Source organism: Pongo pygmaeus, chromosome 13 (genome assembly GCF_028885625.2).
Source record: "Pongo pygmaeus isolate AG05252 chromosome 13, NHGRI_mPonPyg2-v2.0_pri, whole genome shotgun sequence".
NCBI classification, from domain to species: domain Eukaryota; kingdom Metazoa; phylum Chordata; class Mammalia; order Primates; family Hominidae; genus Pongo; species Pongo pygmaeus.
The window spans coordinates 90,310,734-90,330,143 of NC_072386.2; the positions used below are offsets into that span (position 1 = coordinate 90,310,734).

General features: G+C 34.9%; 1 protein-coding gene across 1 annotated transcript in view; it reads left to right on the plus strand.

Annotated features, from left to right (window-relative positions):
* STX17 (syntaxin 17) overlaps window positions 1-19,410 on the plus strand; it is a 73,558-nt gene that overhangs the window by 44,057 nt on the left and 10,091 nt on the right. The window contains exons 4-6 of the mRNA XM_054502123.2: window positions 8,672-8,897; window positions 16,948-17,063; window positions 17,136-17,186. Coding sequence (XP_054358098.1) covers window positions 8,672-8,897; window positions 16,948-17,063; window positions 17,136-17,186 — 393 coding nt within the window. The remainder of the gene's footprint in view (window positions 1-8,671; window positions 8,898-16,947; window positions 17,064-17,135; window positions 17,187-19,410) is intronic.

Sequence of the window (19,410 nt, forward strand, 5' to 3'; positions counted from 1 at the left end):
TCGGGTTCAAAAGATTCTCCTGCCTCAGCCTCCCAAGTAGCTGGGATTACAGGTGCCCACCACCACACCCAGCTAATTTTTTGTATTTTTAGTAGAGATGGGGTTTCACCATGTTTTTCAGGCCGGTCTCGAACTCCTGACCTCAGATGATCCGCCCTTCTCAGCTTCCCAAAGTGTTAGGATTACAGGCATGAGCCACTGCGCCCAGCCAGCATTTTTAATTTCCATTGTGATTTCTTCTTTGACTTGTGGGTTATTTAGAAATATGTCTTCCTTCATTATTGGTCATGAAATGTTTATAGATATATTTTATTAATGATTTCAAGTTTAATTTTATTATGATCAGAGTATATGGTCTATATGATATCAGTGTCAATATTTTTGAAATTTGTCAAAACTTCCTTTAAGACTTAGTATATAATCAATTTTTATAAATGTTCTCCATGTGTATTTGTATGTTTTTTTTAATTATTATTATACTTTAAGTTTTAGGGTACATGTGCACAATGTGCAGGTTAGTTACATATGTATACATGTGCCATGCTGGTGTGCTGCACCCATTAACTCGTCATTTAGCATTAGGTATATCTCCTAATGCTATCCCTCCCCCCTCCCCCCACCCCACAACAGGCCCCAGAGTGTGATGTTCCCCTTCCTGTGTCCATGTGTTCTCATTGTTCAATTCCCATCTATGAGTGAGAAGATACGGTGTTTGGTTTTTTGTCCTTGAGATAGTTTACTGAGAATGATGGTTTCCAATTTCATCCATGTCCCTACAAAAGACAAGAACTCATCATTTTTGATGGCTGCATAGTATTCCATGGTGTATATGTGCCACATTTTCTTAATCCAGTCTATCATTGTTGGACATTTGGGTTGGTTCCAAGTCTTTGCTATTGTGAATCGTGCCGCAATAAACATACGTGTGTGTGTGTCTTTATAGCAGCATGATTTATAGTCCTTTGGGTGTATACCCAGTAATGGGACGGCTGGGTCAAAAGGTATTTCTAGTTCTAGATCCCTGAGGAATCGCTACACTGACTTCCACAAGGGTTGAACTAGTTTACAGTCCCACCAACAGTGTAAAAGTGTTCCTATTTCTCCACATCCTCTCCAGCACCTGTTGTTTCCTGACTTTTTAATGATTACCATTCTAACTGGTGTGAGATGGTATCTCATTGTGGTTTTGATTTGCATTTCTCTGATGGGCAGTGATGATGAGCATTTTTTCTTGTGTCTTTTGTCTGCATAAATGTCTTCTTTTGAGAAGTGTCTATTCATATCCTTTGCCCACTTTTTGATGGGGTTGTTTGTTTTTTTCTTGTAAATTTGTTGGAGTTCATTGTAGATTCTGGATATTAGCCCTTTGTCAGATGAGTAGATTGCAAAAATTTTCTCCCATTTTGTAGGTTGCCTGTTCACTCTGATGGTAGTTTCTTTTGCTGTGCAGAAGCTCTTGAGTTTAATGAGATCCCATTTGTCAATTTTGGCTTTTGTTGCCATTGCTTTTGGTGTTTTAGACATGAAGTCCTTGCCCATGCCTATGTCCTGAATGGTAATGCCTAGGTTTTCTTCTAGGGTTTTTATGGTTTTAGGTCTAATGTTTAAGTCTTTAATCCATCTTGAATTAATTTTTGTATAAGGTGTAAGGAAGGGATCCAGTTTCAGCTTTCTCCATATGGCTAGCCAGTTTTCCCAGCACCATTTATTAAATAGGGAATCCTTTCCCCATTTCTTGTTTTTGTCAGGTTTGTCAAAGATCAGATAGTTGTAGATATGCGGTGTTATTTCTGAGGGCTCTGTTCTGTTCCATTGATCTATAGCTCTGTTTTGGTACCAGTACCATGCTGTTTTGGTTACTGTAGCCTTGTAGTATAGTTTGAAGTCAGGTAGTGTGATGCCTCCAGCTTTGTTCTTTTGGCTTAGGATTGACTTGGTGATGCGGGCTCTTTTTTGGTTCCATATGAATTTTAAAGTAGTTTTTTCCAATTCTGTGAAGAAAGTCATTGGTAGCTTGATGGGGATGGCATTGAATCTATAAATTACCTTGGGCAGTATGGCCATTTTCACGATATTGATTCTTCCTACCCATGAGCATGGAATGTTCTTCCATTTGTTTGTATCCTCTTTTATTTCATTGAGCAGTGGTTTGTAGTTCTCCTTGAAGAGGTCCTTCATGTCCCTTGTAAGTTGGATTCCTAAGTATTTTATTCTCTTTGAAGAAATTGTGAATGGGAATTCACTCATGATTTGGCTCTCTTTGTCTGTTATTGGTGTATAAGAATGCTTGTGATTTTTGTACATTGATTTTGTATCCTGAGACTTTGCTGAAGTTGCTTATCAGCTTAAGGAGATTTTGGGCTGAGACAATAGGGTTTTCTAGGCATACAATCACGTCATCTGCAAACAGGGACAATTTGACTTCCTCTTTTCCTAATTGAATACCCTTTATTTCCTTCTCCTGCCTAATTGCCCTGGCCAGAACTTCCAACACTATGTTGAATAGGAGTGGTGAGAGAGGGCATCCCTGTCTTGTGCCAGTTTTCAAAGGGAATGCTTCCAGTTTTTGCCCATTCAGTACGATATTGGCTGTGGGTTTGTCATAGATAGCTCTTATTATTTTGAGATATGTCCCATCAATACTTAATTTATTGAGAGTTTTTAGCATGAAGGGTTGTTGAATTTTGTCATGTGTATTCTCACCTGGTTGGGTATAATGTTCTATATAATTTATATCTAGTTTGTGTTAAACTTATTGTTCAAATCCTCTATATTAACTTATATCCTTTTGTCCATTTGTTCTGTTAATTACTTAAAGGTGTTAAAGCCTTCCCTTGTGATTGTGGATTTGTTTAAATTTTTCTTTATAGTTCTTGTCCGGTTTTGCATTATATGTATTGTGGGTATGTTATTAGGTATACTTAACTTAGTTATTATTATATATTCCTGGTACAGATATTATAAAGTGATTCTCTTTATTTTTAGTAATGTTTTGGCTTTAAAGTCTGTTTTTTCTAATATTGCTACAGCAGGTTTTCTTTGGAGAGGAAGTGTTAGGGTTAAAGTGGTTTATCTTTTTCATCTTCTTACATTGAACCATTCTTTCTTTACGTTTTAGATACAATCACTTAAGTTTTTTAAAATTCAGTCTATAAATCTTTATGCTATAACTGGAATATTTATTTCATTTTTATTTAATGTAATTATTGATGTATTTAGGTTTAAATCTTTCACTTTATTGTGTGCTTTCTATTTCTTACACATATTTTTAAAATCTCCATATTTATTTTCTTTTGTATTGATCTTGTTTTTTTTAATTTATCTAATTTTTTCCTTTCTAGTTTAGGAACTACATTTGAGCCTCCTCCAAGGATTTCACCAACTGTGGAACAAAATTTTTTTTTTTTTTAAATGGATGGTTGTGGCCGGGTGTGGTGGCTTACGCCTGTAATCCCAGCACTTTGGGAGGCTGAGGTGGGTGGATCACCTGAGGTCAGGAGTTCAAGACCAACCTGGCTAATATGGTGAAACCCCATCTCTACTAAAATACAAAAAAATTAGCTGGGCGTGGTGGCTGGCGCCTGTAATCCCAGCTACTCGGGAGGCCAAGGCAGGCGAATCACTTAAACCTGGGAGGTGGAGGTTGCAGTGAGCCAAAATCATGCCACTGCACTCCAGCCTGGGCGATAGAGCAAGACTCCATCTCAAAAAAAAAAAAAAAAAAAAAAAAAGAATGGATAGTTGCATCTGTACTGACTCTTTGGCTTGTCACTATTCTCTATAAAAATACAGTATAACAACTATTTATGTAGTATTTACATTGTATTAGGTATTATAAGTAATCTAGCAATAACTTAAACTATACAGGAGGATATTCATAGGTTATATGCAAATACTACACCATTTTATATAAGGGTTTGAACATCTATGGATTTTGGGTATTTGCAGGGAGTCCTGGAACCAATCCTCCGTGGATACCAAGGAATAAATGTATATACTTTTACTAAAAATTACAACATACATCTTTGACTTAGAAGTACAGATAATATCAGTTCCTTAGACTATTTTAGTTCCATGTGTGCCCTGCAACTTAAATGCTACTTTTATATAAATATTTCTAAACCCCACAGACATTATTATTGTTTTAGTAGAGTTACTGTTCATCTAGATTTACCCACTTTTTAGCTGATTTTCATTCCTGTTCATTTCTTTTTGCATTTCCAACTTTATGTCTGGGATTAATTGTTATGTTTGAAGATCACCATTTAATATTTCTCTTACTGTGTGTTATTGACTGAGGCAAATTCTCTCAGCTTTTGTTTGTCTAAAAATATTTTTATTTTACCTGTGGTCTTGGAAGATATTTTTGCAGCATATAGAACTTTAGGTTGGTAGTAATTTGCTTTCTATACTTTGAATATATTGTTCCATTGTCTTTAGGCTTTCGTTATTGCTGTTGAGAAGTCATATTAAAATCTTACTGTTTCTTTGCAAGAAACTCTTGTCTCTAGCTGCTTTTAGACATCTTTTCTCCTTTTTCTCTCTTCTGACTAGGTGTATTTTTCCTTTTATTTATTCTTCTCAGGATTTGTTGACCTTGAATTGTGGATGGATGTTTTTCTTCAATGTTTTGAAAATTCTGAGTCATTATTCAAATTCATTTTCCGTCTTCTTCTGGAATTCTAAGTAAATGTATATTGTACCCTTTTCTAACTATATCTTCTGTATTTCTTAACTTTTCTTCTGTATTTTTTACTTTCCTTGTTTCTTTTTTACATAGTTTCTTCAGATCTGTTTTCCAGTTTTATCTTTCTTGAACTGGGCCTAATATGAAGCTAAACTCAATTATTAAATTCTTTTGGACATTATTTTAAAATTATAGAATATTCATTAAAAAACCTATATGTTGCTTTTTATAGTTTCCAATTTTCTGCTAAATTTTCAAGCTTTATTTTTATGCCTTTGAACAAAATAACTATAGTTTTATAGACTACATTTGCTCATTCCCTCATTACATGTCCTTTTGGATGTTTCTGTTGCCTGTTTTTGCTGTTTCTTCCTCATGCTGCATATGTCCTCATGTGCTTGGTAATCTTTGATTGATTGGTGGACATTGTATTTGAAACATTATTTATAGAAATTATTTGAAGCTAGGGATGATGTTATCTTCCTCCAGATATTTTCATTTGCTTTTCTAAGCCCCTGGGGGCACTAACTTTCCAAGATTATCTTTATCCAATTTTAGAGCTTAAGGTTTTTTAAGAGCTACTCGAGACTGGAGGCCAGTCTGTAGTTCATGCAAGGGCTGCTTTATTTTAGGATTACCTTTGTTCCTAGGGTGGAGCTCTGACGACCCCAGCCGAAAGTACCAGAGTCCTTATACTTAGCAAGTCTTGGCATTGAAATTTTAATCCAAACTTTGTGAGTTTGTATTCTGGTATGCAAATACTCCCAAAGCAAATGTGGCCCTGAGTTCAGGACTCACCTCTCTAGATTTCCATCTTTGCCCAATTCTTGTCCTATAGTTACTTACTATCTTGTTTGCTTTATGGTACTTTTCAAGTTTTTTTTTTTTTTTTTTTTCTTTTGGTTTGTTTTGTGATTTGATTTTTGTTCAACTTTTGAAGTAGCCATTAGTGGGAAGGTTAGTCTGAATCACCTAGTCTGCTGTTTTCAGAAGCAGAAACACCTGACTTTATGTTCTTCACATATGGTTTTACCATCCTGTTCCCTTTATTTGATTTTAGAGAGATTCCCTAGTTGCCCTATCCAATGTAGCTCCTAACTACATGTGACTGTTGAGCACTTAAAATGTAGCCAGTTTGAACTGAGATGTGCTGTGAATGTAAAATATATACCAGATTTCTAAGACTTACTACAAATAAAACAATTTAAAAGATTTTATTAAGAAGTTTTATAATTCCATATTAAAATAGTATTTTAGCTATATTAGGTTAAATAAAAATATTATTAAAATTAATTTCCCATGTTTTTACTTTTTTAATGTAATTTAAAAAATTTTTAAATTACATATGTGGCTTGTATGTGTGATTTGCATTATATTTGTGTTGGATGGTGTTTGCTATGTAGTAAAGTAGTTAGAACACAAGATCTGTGGTCTGGATTTGATTCTTGCCTATACTATTTACTAGCAGTGTAATCTTGGGCTACTTTTTGAACTTCTTGCTTTAATTTTCTCTTCTATAAAATGAGAATAATAGTAATATCCATTTCAAAGATATATTGTGAGGGGAAGATAAAAGACGTAAAGCTGTCAGCACAATGGATAATTTTAAGTGTTGATAAAAATTTAGCCATTATTTATGTTTTTGTTATTATTGTTGCTGTTATTATAGTATCAGATTTTATACTTCAGTGGGTTTTTTCTTTCTCTCCCTCAAAATTTTCCACATTACTTATAGTAATAGAGTTCTTAGCTGGATACTGTAATTTGGGGACAGACATATGTACAAATTATATAAGAGAGGAAGATGTCACAAACGCTCATTAAGTTTGGCTGTAGAAAATTTTTAATGCTTCTCCAAGATAATATTACCTAAAATATTTCTGTAGACTGGCAACTATATAACCAAGCTTTATAATTAGGGTCCAGAAAGGAGTCACATAGCCAGGAAATGGTGGTGTGTTGGAAACAGTATTGTTCTGGGACTTGAGGCCTGGGCTATAGTCCTAATTCTGCCACTGTGTTTGTCTAGACTCCAGTTTCCTTATTGTAAAATTGTGAGGTTGTATTAGATGCTCACTTATGCCCCCTTTAAGGTTATATAATTTTAACATATTAATACCTACATTTCACATATTTTGAATCTACAGTTTAATTATCCTTAGGTTTTTCAGCTCATATTAGAATGGTAAGAGACTGAAGATAAGGTTACAGGAAGTATAGTGTCATGGTAAGATAAAGGCACAATTTTTTCACTCAGAAAAATCTTACAAGATGCTTTAGGTTGTAACTAAACTTTTTTTTTTTCTAGGATTGACTTTAATTTTACTACAGTAAAATGGAAACTTTAGATTGTATTATATTAAGATACTATATAGATAGGCATTATGATTATAGTTTAGTGGAAAGATTGCTGGCCCTATTGGAATACCTGGGTTTTAACCCCAGTTTTGCCACTAGATAACTAAGTAAATCCTAAACAGATTTTTTTTTTTGTTTTGCTTTTTTCATATGTAATAATTTGGACTGTAATAATGTAACACCTCACTCAGAGTATGCACTTGAAAAATTAATTCTTACTTACTGGTCTGTCTACTGTATAGGATTTGCATTAATATTGTGAAAACACTTTAGGGGAAAATAATTTAAAATATATGAATAGACATATAACTTTTCTTTGATTATTTTTGCAAATTTGTTCTATTTAATCTTAAAGGGATTGTTTCTTTGTTTTCAAAGTATAGACCATTGAGAAAGAGAGAAAGCTCCCCAGTGTATTTTATGAAGCTAGCACAACCTTAAACCTGTTAAAGCACGTTTAAACCTAGTAAAGATAGTATAAATACACAAACTGTGTACATGCACACATGTATACACACACACACACCCCTATGTGCTAAAAGTTTCAAATAAAATACTAGCAAATGAATTCAGCATTGTATTTAAAAATTATATATATTGACTAGAAAGGCTTTATCCCAGGAATATAAAGATGACTCTACACTACAAAATCTGTACATAATTCATTATAGCAACATATTAGAGGAAAATTTATGACTAAGCCAGTAGGTATTTCTCAAAAAGAAGGAAAATCATTTGATAAAAATCTAACAACTTCATTCATAGGGAAGTGCAGAGTAAAGCAACAGTGAGATGACATAAAGGACTGGCAGCATGTGAAGAAATAGGCAATCATACTTTGATGCTAGTGTGAAGTGTTACTGCTTTTTGGGAAAAAACAAGAATAGCTTCTGAAATAAAAATGCACATTATCATTTGAATATTCCTGTTTCTGGGAGTCTTTCCTACACAAAATAATATATTAATATTAGTGTATACTATAGTGTTAATATATACTAATATAGTAAATTAGGACTTATATGCAAGGATATTTGTTTCATAGTTTGTAATAACTAAAAATTAGGAACAACATGAATGCTGATCTCCGAAGGAGTGACTGAGTAAATTATTCTACACTTACATCGTGGAATATAGTGTAACCATTGAGCAGGAGGGATAATATTGTTAAGTTGAGTATGGAATGACAAATTATAGATTACTGTGTATAATGTAATCCATTTTTTTAATAAAAAGGGAGAAGCCTTATATATGTTAAATGTGTGCATGAGCCGTGAGAAATGTGTGGGAGTATTGGGTTAAGAGGGGGTGGGATAGGTGAAGTGAGAATATCATTTTTATTTCATACGCTTCTGTAGTGTTTGATTTATTGTGAAGAGCATTTATCTTTGTATAACCACATTTAATGAAGGAAAAATGCTAAATAAATTCAAAGTATGAGCATGTGGGTTCCAAAGATGCTGCATTTGGCCAGCCAGAGACATGGAAAATGTAAAAGTATTATGCTACACCTTCTATTGTGGAGATATTTGTTATAATTTCCATCCACAACTATTATAACATTACTTCTGAAAAGAAAGATATTTTATACTAAGAAATGGTGGCATTAATGATTTTTTTCTTTTATAGCAACTCCGATCCAATATCCGAGAAATTGAGAAACTTTGTTTGAAAGTCCGAAAGGATGACCTAGTACTTCTGAAGAGAATGATAGATCCTGTTAAAGAAGAAGCATCAGCAGCAACAGCAGAATTTCTCCAACTCCATTTGGAATCTGTAGAAGAACTTAAGAAGCAATTTAATGATGAAGAAACTTTGCTACAGCCTCCTTTGACCAGATCCATGACTGTTGGTGGTAACGTATTGCACTAAGTCTTATTCTCAATCACAGTAGTGCAGTTAATTAAAGCTCACCTCCTTGAGTAGATACTGAATTATCTATAGGTCTTCAAGGACCATTCGCTATCCCAATATGCTGAGTCCTTGGACCCTGATCAGTGTTCCTGGAAATGTGTACCCTGGATATTTTGCAGAATAAAAAATTTGAGGCTACGCTTATGAAGTGGGACTTCAGGGAAAGTACCCGTTTGTCTATTTATTGAAGAGAAATTTAAATATATTTCCTAAGGATAATGTCATTCTTGTCTGCAGAGTACTCTTTACTCCTTTCCAGGTGCAGGGGTGACCTCTTCAGGCATGCTTTTTTTTCTTAAGCATTCTGATTTTCAGAGGGGATGTTAGATCTGTCTTTCAGCCAAGTTCTCTGAATAACTGACAACATTAAGTAATCTACAGTGGGAGTTAAGCCATCATCTTCTGTGAAGTGATACTCACAGAAGTAAGAAACAGCCCTGTGAAATTTGTCATTACATCTCTTCTAAGGATGTAATTGATAATTGCTGATCACATTATAATAATGTCTTTAATTCTGAAAATATTCTTGGCTTAATACATAGTAGTACTTCGAAGTAGCTGATCTTTTTTTTTTTTTTTTTTTTATCTTTTGGCTATTCAATGGAATGACTGATAAGGTTTTCCTACTTAAATTGTTTACTAGAAAGCTTAGAGCCAAAATTTTTAGCCACCAAAAGTCAAATTTTTAAACCTATCCTAGCTTTGTTTTATAACTACTGCCCTTGTTTTCTTTTTTGTTTTAGTGTTTCTCTTTTGTTAGTAACTTGTCTCATCTTGTTATATTTTATAAATTATTCTAAGCTACCTTTAATCCTTACGGAAAAGGTGGAGTATAAGTAAGTTACAAATTAGAATAGAATCTTAGAGATGTTACATGCCCATTTTTTCTTTTTTTATTTACTCAGGGCACTCCTGCATCACTATCTCCAAAGCCAGATTATTTTTAATTTTATATTTTCAATGCTAATGATCCAGTAATTTATAGAGAGATTAAAGAAAACTTTTGGAAGAAACGTTTAGGCCACTAGTCAGAGTTTCTGGGTAATATTGCTTTTGTTGTAGCCTTAGTACCTAGCACAATGCTTGGCACATAATGGACCTAAATGTTTTATAAACATAAATACATAAATATCTTTTTAGAGACAACTTTGTAATTTCACATGCGCTGTAATCACCTCACTCTGTGGATAACCAGTACCGTAAATGTTTTTGAGAGAAGGAGATGCTAGCCCTCAATCCTTGGTTGAAAAGTATTTGGGAAGAATACTTTTTGATAGTTTGTAATTACTGTTTCATTATTCTGTTCATCTACAGTTATTGCTGCCATGTTGGTGAGGTTGAAGGCTGTTTTTATCACTTAGTGCAAACTGGTGCTTTATGTGCACATGTGGAGTAACTGGGTTTTATAGTTCCATGTGATTAAGGGCTCATCTTATGTACCCAGACATTGTGATAGTTGTGATGGTAATAATAACTGTGAAGATAACCTGGATTTTCTGGAAAGAGTAACTAACATCAATCTCTTTGCTACTTAGCTTTGAATTGCCTATCTCTAGCAATTAAAAATTTGGAGTTTTGTCTGAGAGTTTTCTCACAGTATTTTAATATCCTAATACTTGCTTTAATTTGCATTTTGTTATTTCATTATTTGTGTTACTACCAGTAGAACTGTTTGGGATCAACAACTTTGGGCTTACATGTCATCAGAGAAATTGGGTGATTATTATTAATAGAAAAAGGCAGTTTACCCAGTTTGCTGGCAGTTAACTTTCTCCATAGGAAGCTGATTGGTATATAAAAAAAAAATTCGGCAGATTTTGAAGAAGTATGTGCATAAAGGAAATGAAAAAATTGGAGCAGAGCCAGAGAATGAGGGAGAAGAAATAGCAGGTGAAATTCACTTCCCAATTCTCTTGATTCTCAAACTTCTCAATTCACCAAATGGGCTACTAAAGACCTAATTACTAGGAGAAAACTAAAAAATTAAATCTCTATAACTAGTATTGATTTGGTTGAGACAGTCATTCTATTAATAAAATCAATACCTAGGTTATACCTAAAACAGTGTATAGAATTTCAAATTCTGAATAGTCTGCTTGTCATAGTGTGCTTTCACTATTAATCCACTGCCAACATAAAGCAATTAAAAAACTACTGTCTCACCAAGTGTGAGAGTTTCTACTATATTGCCTCAAATCCAGAAATATTATTAATAAATAAGAGAATGGAAAAGGAAATGAATAATGAAAGGAAAGCAAGTAACTAATTTACATAAGACTTTAATAGTGGGGTAGGAATTGAGTTTCCTCCATATTTGGTCTTCTTCTAGCTGTAGACTGTTTTTGTCATTCTACATGTTTTTAGTCTATGCTCTCCAGTTTTTCCTTATTTTTGCTTTAGATACTCGTTATAGTAGCAACAGCCTATATGGAAAATCTGTTTTATTGCATAGAAGTTAAGTGCCTTAAAATACTTTTTACTTTACAAATTCAATCTGATTCTAAATAAATTGGTTGGAAACATCAGCAGAGATTCAGAAGCAATGTTGCCACATTTCCATGAGTAAGATCAAAAATACAAAAATAGTTTTTCATTTACAGATAGAAATAACAAGTAGAATAGGATGTTTTATGTTCTCTGGAGAATGAAAGAAGCTTATTAAGTTTAGGGATAAGCTGTGATGATTTTGCTGTTTCTTTTGTCCAGATTTTGAGAGTTCCTAAAGCAAATCTTCTCTGCCAATCTTCTTGATCTGAGAAACTCCCTTCTGTCTCACTTGTGTGTCTGGTTTCATTTTTAGCATATTGCTTTCCACCAAGTGAAGTGAGGAGCCTCCAAATCTGATTTGTATTTGGAAAGGTGATTCAAGTCATACAGAGTGAATCAGTGCTTCTCTCCATTTTTGTCTTTCGTTACTCTCCGGACACACACTTCAGTAACGCAAAAGGAACAGAATCTTATTACATTTTAAACAAATATTCACAAAAGAAAAGAATATAATCTTAAAACTGCTGGGAACTTCAGACCAGCATATTGAATTTGATGAAATTTAGATTTTTATCACAGGTATATACATGCACTGAACAGTTTTATGAAACATGTAGATGGTTTGTATTATATGATTCAGAAGATGTATTTTCTATTGGTTTTAATTCTTTTTAAAGTCTTCATTTGCAGCTAAGTTAAGCCATGCTTAGAAGTAATTTTATTTTGATAGATAGGCTTATGTAGATGATCAGTAAATTAATTTCACTATTTTTAAACTATCAGAACTGGAAAACATTTCAGCAATGCTTTTGAATTAATTTAGATTTATAATAAAACTTTTTCTTATGTGGTGAAGGTTAGTGGAAGTTTTTTATATACTATAATTCTTGGTAAAATCATTGCTGTTCATAAAGTATGGAGAAAGAGGGAGATAATACTTGGATATATATAAAAGGGAAAAGTCTTATGTTATTTCGTTTATTTCTCACTTCAACTAAACCAACGATAAGGTTTTAAAACCAATCCTGGGGTTTAAAAAACAGTGGTGAGTGATAGGTCCTATGTTCTACTTGCCCTTCATGCTTCTGGTTTGTGTGTGGGTGGGAGTACCTGAGATGATTATGTTACATGAAACAGTTGCAATTTTTTACTTCTGTAGACAGATCTAAAGTTCTTCAGCTTTCTTTCCTGAAACTGTACTCTATCTCAGCATTTTGCCTTATCATGTCCATAGCAGTTCGTAAAAGTTCAAAGGATCATCACTGAGGTAGTGATTTTAAATGCAAGCTGGAATAAATGAATTATGGAAATTGTAGAAATCAAAAGATTTGCTTTAATTGATAGTCATGCCTTGAATTGATTAGCGAAGTTTAGAGTTTTAAGTTTACATCAGGGTTTTTTATGGAAGAGAACAGACCTCTTTGTTCTAAGACTCTATTTGAACTAAGATGCGTACGTAGTTTGGTTTCAAGTGAGACGTAAATGACTTAAACATTTTTATTCTTTACTGAGGGAAATCTTTTATGTTTGTTTAAAATGTCAAACATTTCCCACATGTTATTTTTTTAGATTAAGTATTAATATATAATAATCTGTCCTCATTTCATTGCATACCCTCGCAAACTTCATTTGAATCCTCTTTAATAGTACATAAATTATGGCTTTAAAAAATATTTTGAGTGGTCATGGTTATAAAGTTCTCCTTTATATTTGATCTGTTAATAATAATGAAGTTATCATTATTCATCTTAATGTTAAAGAAGTGTAAATACCTGGAAATATTAAGTAGAAGAAAAGTCATAGAGTAGTTCATTTATCTTGGTTGATGTGAAAATGAGAGTGTCTTTATGGCGATAATGTAAAGCATAGAGTAACTATTTTAAGCATTTGTAAAAATCATTTAGAGCTTTTAAAATATTGGCTATTTGCCATACTGTTTTAATGTAAAACTTACTCTGTATCTCCTGCCTTTGCTCTTCCTTTAAGTTAAATAAATATATTCAGATAAGATTAAAAACATTCTCAGTCCTGATAAATCTACAAATTACTTTTTAGTCCATTGACTATGCCCTTCCTAAACAATTGAAACATTTTTGCTAGAGAGGTAAAGCATTCATAGGCTTTAAAGGTAAAATAGTAATGCAGTTTTATAAAATACTATTTCAGTTATAGGTTTGGCTGAAAGGGGCATTGAGAGAATATGAACTTAGAGTTATAATTGCTTACTTTTAGGAGTAGATCAGGTGCCACATGTCATCATGGCATTTCTCTGCTTATAACCCTTCAACAGCTCTCTTTGGTGTGCCAGTTAAAGTCCAAAGTCTTTAACTGGTCTGCAAGGCCCCTCCTGACCATCTGTAAGCTTATACTTGTAACTTGTCTTTTACTTCTTGCTTTGGTACCATCAAACTGCTGATTTACATAGCTATATTGTTTATTCCTTGAGGGCCTTTGGTTTTTCTACCTGGAATGTGTATTCCTCTCTTCTTTGCCTAGTAACCTCAAGTTTTCTAGAAAGGCTTCCCATGAGTTGCATACCGTATCAAACTGGATCAGATGCCACCCACAGCTCGGAACTCTCATAAAATACTTATGTATATATGTCTGATTCTAGATAGATACCAATGCAGTCTCCTATTGTTTTATAATTTCTTTTTTTTAAATTTGCATTGTTTTATTTATTTATTTATTTATTTTTTATTACTATACTTTAAATTTTAGGGTACATGTGCACAGTGTGCAGGTTAGTTACATATGTATACATGTGCCATGCTGGTGTGCTGCATCCATTAACTCGCCATTTAGCATTAAGTATGTCTCCTAATGCTATCCCTCCCCCCTCCCCCCACCCCACAACAGTCCCCAGAGTGTGATGTTCCCCTTCCGGTGTCCATGTGTTCTCATTGTTCAATTCCCGTCTATGAGTGAGAAGATGCGGTGTTTGGTTTTTTGTCCTTGCGATAGTTTACTGAGAATGATGATTTCCAATTTTTGTATGTCTGGCTCTTCTAAAATACAAATTCCTTGAGAGAATGTACTCTGTGTTAGTTACTTTTTATCCCTGGCACCCTAACACAATACTCAGTGGGTGCTCAGAAAATGTAAGTGGTAGGTGTTTTGAGCTTGAAGTGAAGGGGAGATAGTAGAACTTCAGATCTTTTGTTTCCATTTCTACTGTAACTATCCTAGAGCAGATCACCATCATGTTACACTGGATATATTGGAAAGCCTTCAGACTGTTTTTTTGTTTTTGTTTTTGTTTTTTTGAGACAGAGTCTCACTCTGTTGCCCATGCTGGAGTCAGTGGCGTGATCTTGGCTCACTGCAACCTCTGCCTCCCAGGTTCTAGTAATTCACCTGCCTTAGCCTCCTGAGTAGCTGGGATTACAGGTGCACGCCACCATGCCGGCTAATTTTTTGTGTTTTAGTAGAGATGGGGTTTCGCCGTATTGCCCAGCTGGTCTCGAACTCCTGAGCTCAGGTGGTTTTTTTACTCTCTAATTTTGTCACCTTCCAACTCCATCCTTAATGTGTTTCTTACACGGTGGCTATAGTTTTCTCTGTAAATCTAAAATCTGATTATGGCACCTTCCCAGTAGTCTCCAACTATTTTTAATAGTAACATATTGATCTTTTGTGAAAAGCAAAACTGTTTAACATAGTTTACAAATGCCATGAATAATCTCAAAGTAGATTTCCAGCCTTAGACTTTGCTTTTCTCCTCATCACAGTCAGCTATACTGAACATTTTTCAGTCCCTAAGCGTATGCACATACTGTTCTCTCTGACCTGAATACTCTTTGCTTCTCCTTCCACCCCTGCACCAGTTCACCTATATAGTAATTTCTATTCATCCTCAGGCTTCAGCTTCAGAGCCTTCTCTGACCACTCTCCCCTCCACAAGTCTAGGTTAAATACCTCTCATCTGTGCCCATGTAGCACTCTATACTTACCAGTATTACAGTTCTTATTAGACTATACTGACTGAACTTGACTATTAATATGTCTATATCATGCATTTTATAGTAAGATTTATTAATAATAGCAGCAGCAGTAACTAATTTATTGAGCACTTGTACTTTATATGTAACCCAGGTACTGTGCAAAGTAAATATCACCTTATTTTACAAATGAGAAAAACCAGCCAAAGAGATGAAATACCCAAGGCAAACAGTTAATAAATAGCCAAATCAGAATTCTAACCCAAGTCTTTCTGACTAGGCCCAGGTTCCTAACCACTACACTATGTTGCCTCCTCTGAACTGTTTTTATGGTTTGCCATTGTGTCTGCAGCACCTCAGCACACTGATCAGCAGGTAGTAGGCATTTCATAAATGTCAACTCAATGAATGAATGATTGGTAAAACCAATATGAGGAAATAAAGACTTGGTAGATTTTAAAGTATGAATTAATTCATCATCGTAGCAGTGTTTAATGGGGAAAGTCCTAGTGGGTTGACGACTTTTTAAAACTCAAAAGAAGTAGAAGCAATGAAGGCATGGGCCAGAAGATTGACTCTGAGGTGAAGAGTAGTGACAAAAAAGACACATATGGTAATGTTTGGTGACAATCTTATTATTACCAATAGTGACTGATTATCATTAATAAAAACATATTACTTCCCTGCTTTCAACACCTTCTGTATCTGGTATTTACATTGAAATAGCCAAATAGAAGTTTAAGGATGAAAAATATTAAACCTATTTATATAGGTACATCTCCTTGGAACATTGGCCAAGTAGAATAGTTTTCCTTTGGTGGTGCTTCCACATCTAGCTCTAGTTATTCAGATTGGATAGATGGTATTTGTAGCCATTTTTTAGATGACTGTGTAGATTAAGAAAAATATGTGTGTAAGCTTGGTGTCATGGCTTACGCCTGTAATTCTAGCATTTTGGGAAGCTGAGACAGGAGGATCAGTTGAGGCCAGGAGTTCAAGACCAGCCTGGCAACATAGCAAGACTGTGTGTCAATTAAAAAAAATAAATAAATAAGAAAAAAAAATGTGTTAACTAATCTGGGGAACAAGCTACCCTATGGATAAATCTTTTTTTTTTTTTTTTTGAGACAGGATCTTGCTCTGTCACCTAGGCTGGAGTGCAGTGGCATGATCACTGCTCACTGCAACCTTGACCTCCCAGGCTGAAGTGATCCCCCCACCTCAGCCTCCCAAGTAGCTGGGACTACAGGTGTGTGCCACTACACCTGGCTAACTTTTTAATTTCTTTGTAGAGACGAGGTCTCACTCTGTTGCCCAGACGGGTCTTGAACTCCTGGGCCCAGGCAGTCCTCCCGCCTCAGCCTCCCAAAGTGCTGAGATTATAGGTGTGAGCCACTGCACCCAGCCAAACAATTCTATTTTTGTAGAATAATCAATTTCCTTTTAGCCTAAATTTAATTAGACACCATTTAACATGGCATTTGTTTTATGAAATCAATTTGTGCTATCTCTTTTCTAACAAAGCAAATAAACTCTAAACATGGGGTTATTATGTTCATCCAGGAGCATTTCATACTACTGAAGCTGAAGCTAGTTCTCAGAGTTTGACTCAGATATATGCCTTACCTGAAATTCCTCAAGATCAAAATGCTGCAGAATCGTGGGAAACCTTAGAAGCGGTATGTTAAAAAATATTTTCTTTTTGGTAGTTGTGAGGCGTAAAAGTAACTTCCTCTCCCTTTCTTTTAAAGGACTTAATTGAACTTAGCCAACTGGTCACTGACTTCTCTCTCCTAGTGAATGTAAGTATATAACTGTTTTGGATGCAGAATTGTTGGATTATTAGAATGCAAAGCTTTTATAATCACTAGGCTTTTAATTAGAATTTTAATAGAACTTATAATTTTTAAGACTGGTATTAAGCCATAGATAGAAGTTTAACTGTTCTCAAATTCCAGATTAATTCGAGAAACTTTTATTAAGCATTTGTTATATACAAGCACTGTGTTAGATGCTTAACATTGAGAGTGTGGTCAGGTTGGATATAGAAATAAATGAAGCCCATTCTCTGCCTTTGAGGATTCTTGTTTTTTGTTTTTTTTTTTTTTTTGAGACAGAGTCTCACTCTGTCACCCAGGCTGGAATGCAGTGGCACAGTCTTGGCTCACTGCAACCTCCACCTCCCAGATTCAAGGGATTTGCCTGCCTCAGCCTCCTGAGTAGCTGGGATTACAGGCACATGCCACCATGCCCAGCTAGTTTTTGTATTTTTAGTGAAGACGGGGTTTCACCATGTTGGTCAGGCTGGTCTCAAACTCCTGACCTCATGATCCATCCGCCTCAGCCTCCTAAAGTTCTGGGATTACAGGCATGAGCCACCGCGCCCTGCCGCCTTTGAGCATTCTACAGTGAGTGGAGATAGGCCTGGACCCCAGAAACTGAGCTTTCAAGCATGATGGCTAAATGCAAAAGCAAGAATGAAGAGAGGTATTATCAGCTCCAAGGAAAAGCATTTAATTCCAAAGGAGGAAGGCAGGAGTCATAAGGTAGAAGCATTAAGGATAGCTTCACACAGGTAGACAGTATTTGTATGAGCCTTGAAAAATGAGTAAATATCCACAGGGGGAAGTTATGGAGTATATTTGAGAAGCTGAACAAAGACATGGAGTAGAGAAGTGTATGGCCTGTTCCAGATTGACACATACTGCAGTATAACCAAAGCATAAGGTACCATGGGCAAGCAAGGAGGGTGAGGGCCAGATTGTGATGGCTTTGAATGCAATGCCAAAGAATTTGAACTTTACCTTGTGGTCATTAGAAAGCCTAATACTGATTCTTGAGCAGGTTAGAGTCATGCAATTCAGTCTGTGCTTCAGAAAGATCACTGTTGGCTTTGCGAATAATGGCCTAAGAGAGGAGGAGGTCATGGAAAGGAAGACTGGTTAGGAATCAATTGCAAGAGTTCACCTGGAGCAATGGCAATACCAGTGTAAAGGTAAAGGACAGCTGAGAGATATTTCTGGGGGACTTAGCGGAAAATGGAGACAAAGATAAGGAACATTGTGTTTATTCTGCATAATTGGGTGTCAGTGATACTGTTAACATAGATTAGGAAGCACAAAGTCAATTTGGTGGGAAAGATAGATTTTTCCATCATTTTTCTAAATTGTTCTTTTTGTCTTTCTCGGAGTTATGGGAAGGTAGGATGTATGAATACGTGTGTATGTATCTTTATGTATGTGTGTCCACACAGGCATACCTGTTTCTGCTTGCAGTTCTGTCTAGGTTTAGTTCTTTGTTTCTGATCAAACCATGATTTTGGGGTTATCTTTGAGTTATGGTTTCCCTGAGATCTAATTTTAAATGAGAAGTTCCTAGATCACACAATCAGAATTGGAATGAGAAAGGACTCAAGAGGCCAACTAATCTAGTCCCTCTACTCTTGCCCCAATTTCTAAAATAAATGGTCTTTTAGCCTCTTTTGGAACAATTACAGCACAAGGATATTGATACTTAAACCATTACATTTGGAGGGTCTAACTCTTACAAGGGTTAGAGTTAAAAGTGTCTGCCCTATAATAACTTCTTTTTGGCATTTTTGGCCTCTAAAGCTACATACTGAACAAATTTTGCCTTCTTTCCATATGAAAGTCTTTCAAGGTTTTGAAACCATCATCTTTCCTCACTCTATCCCACCCCACCATATTTTCTTCTCTTCAGAACCCTTGCTTCTTTTGCATTCCTTCTACAATATAATTTCTAGGCTCCTCAATACTGGCTTCTTACTCTGCTTATGTTCCATATTCTGGATATTTTCTTGAAATGTGTTACCTAAAATAGAATGCAGTAAATTGTTTGAATTGCTTCTGGATGCCTCTAAGTTAGAAGAAGCAAAATATTTGAAGTTTCTGGATTAGATATCTGTACACTATTAATATACTCACAAACAGAAGAAAATAATAGAACAAGAATCCCAAAATATCTGTTGTTTCAGAATGAACATTTATTCAACTATTGTAAACTAAT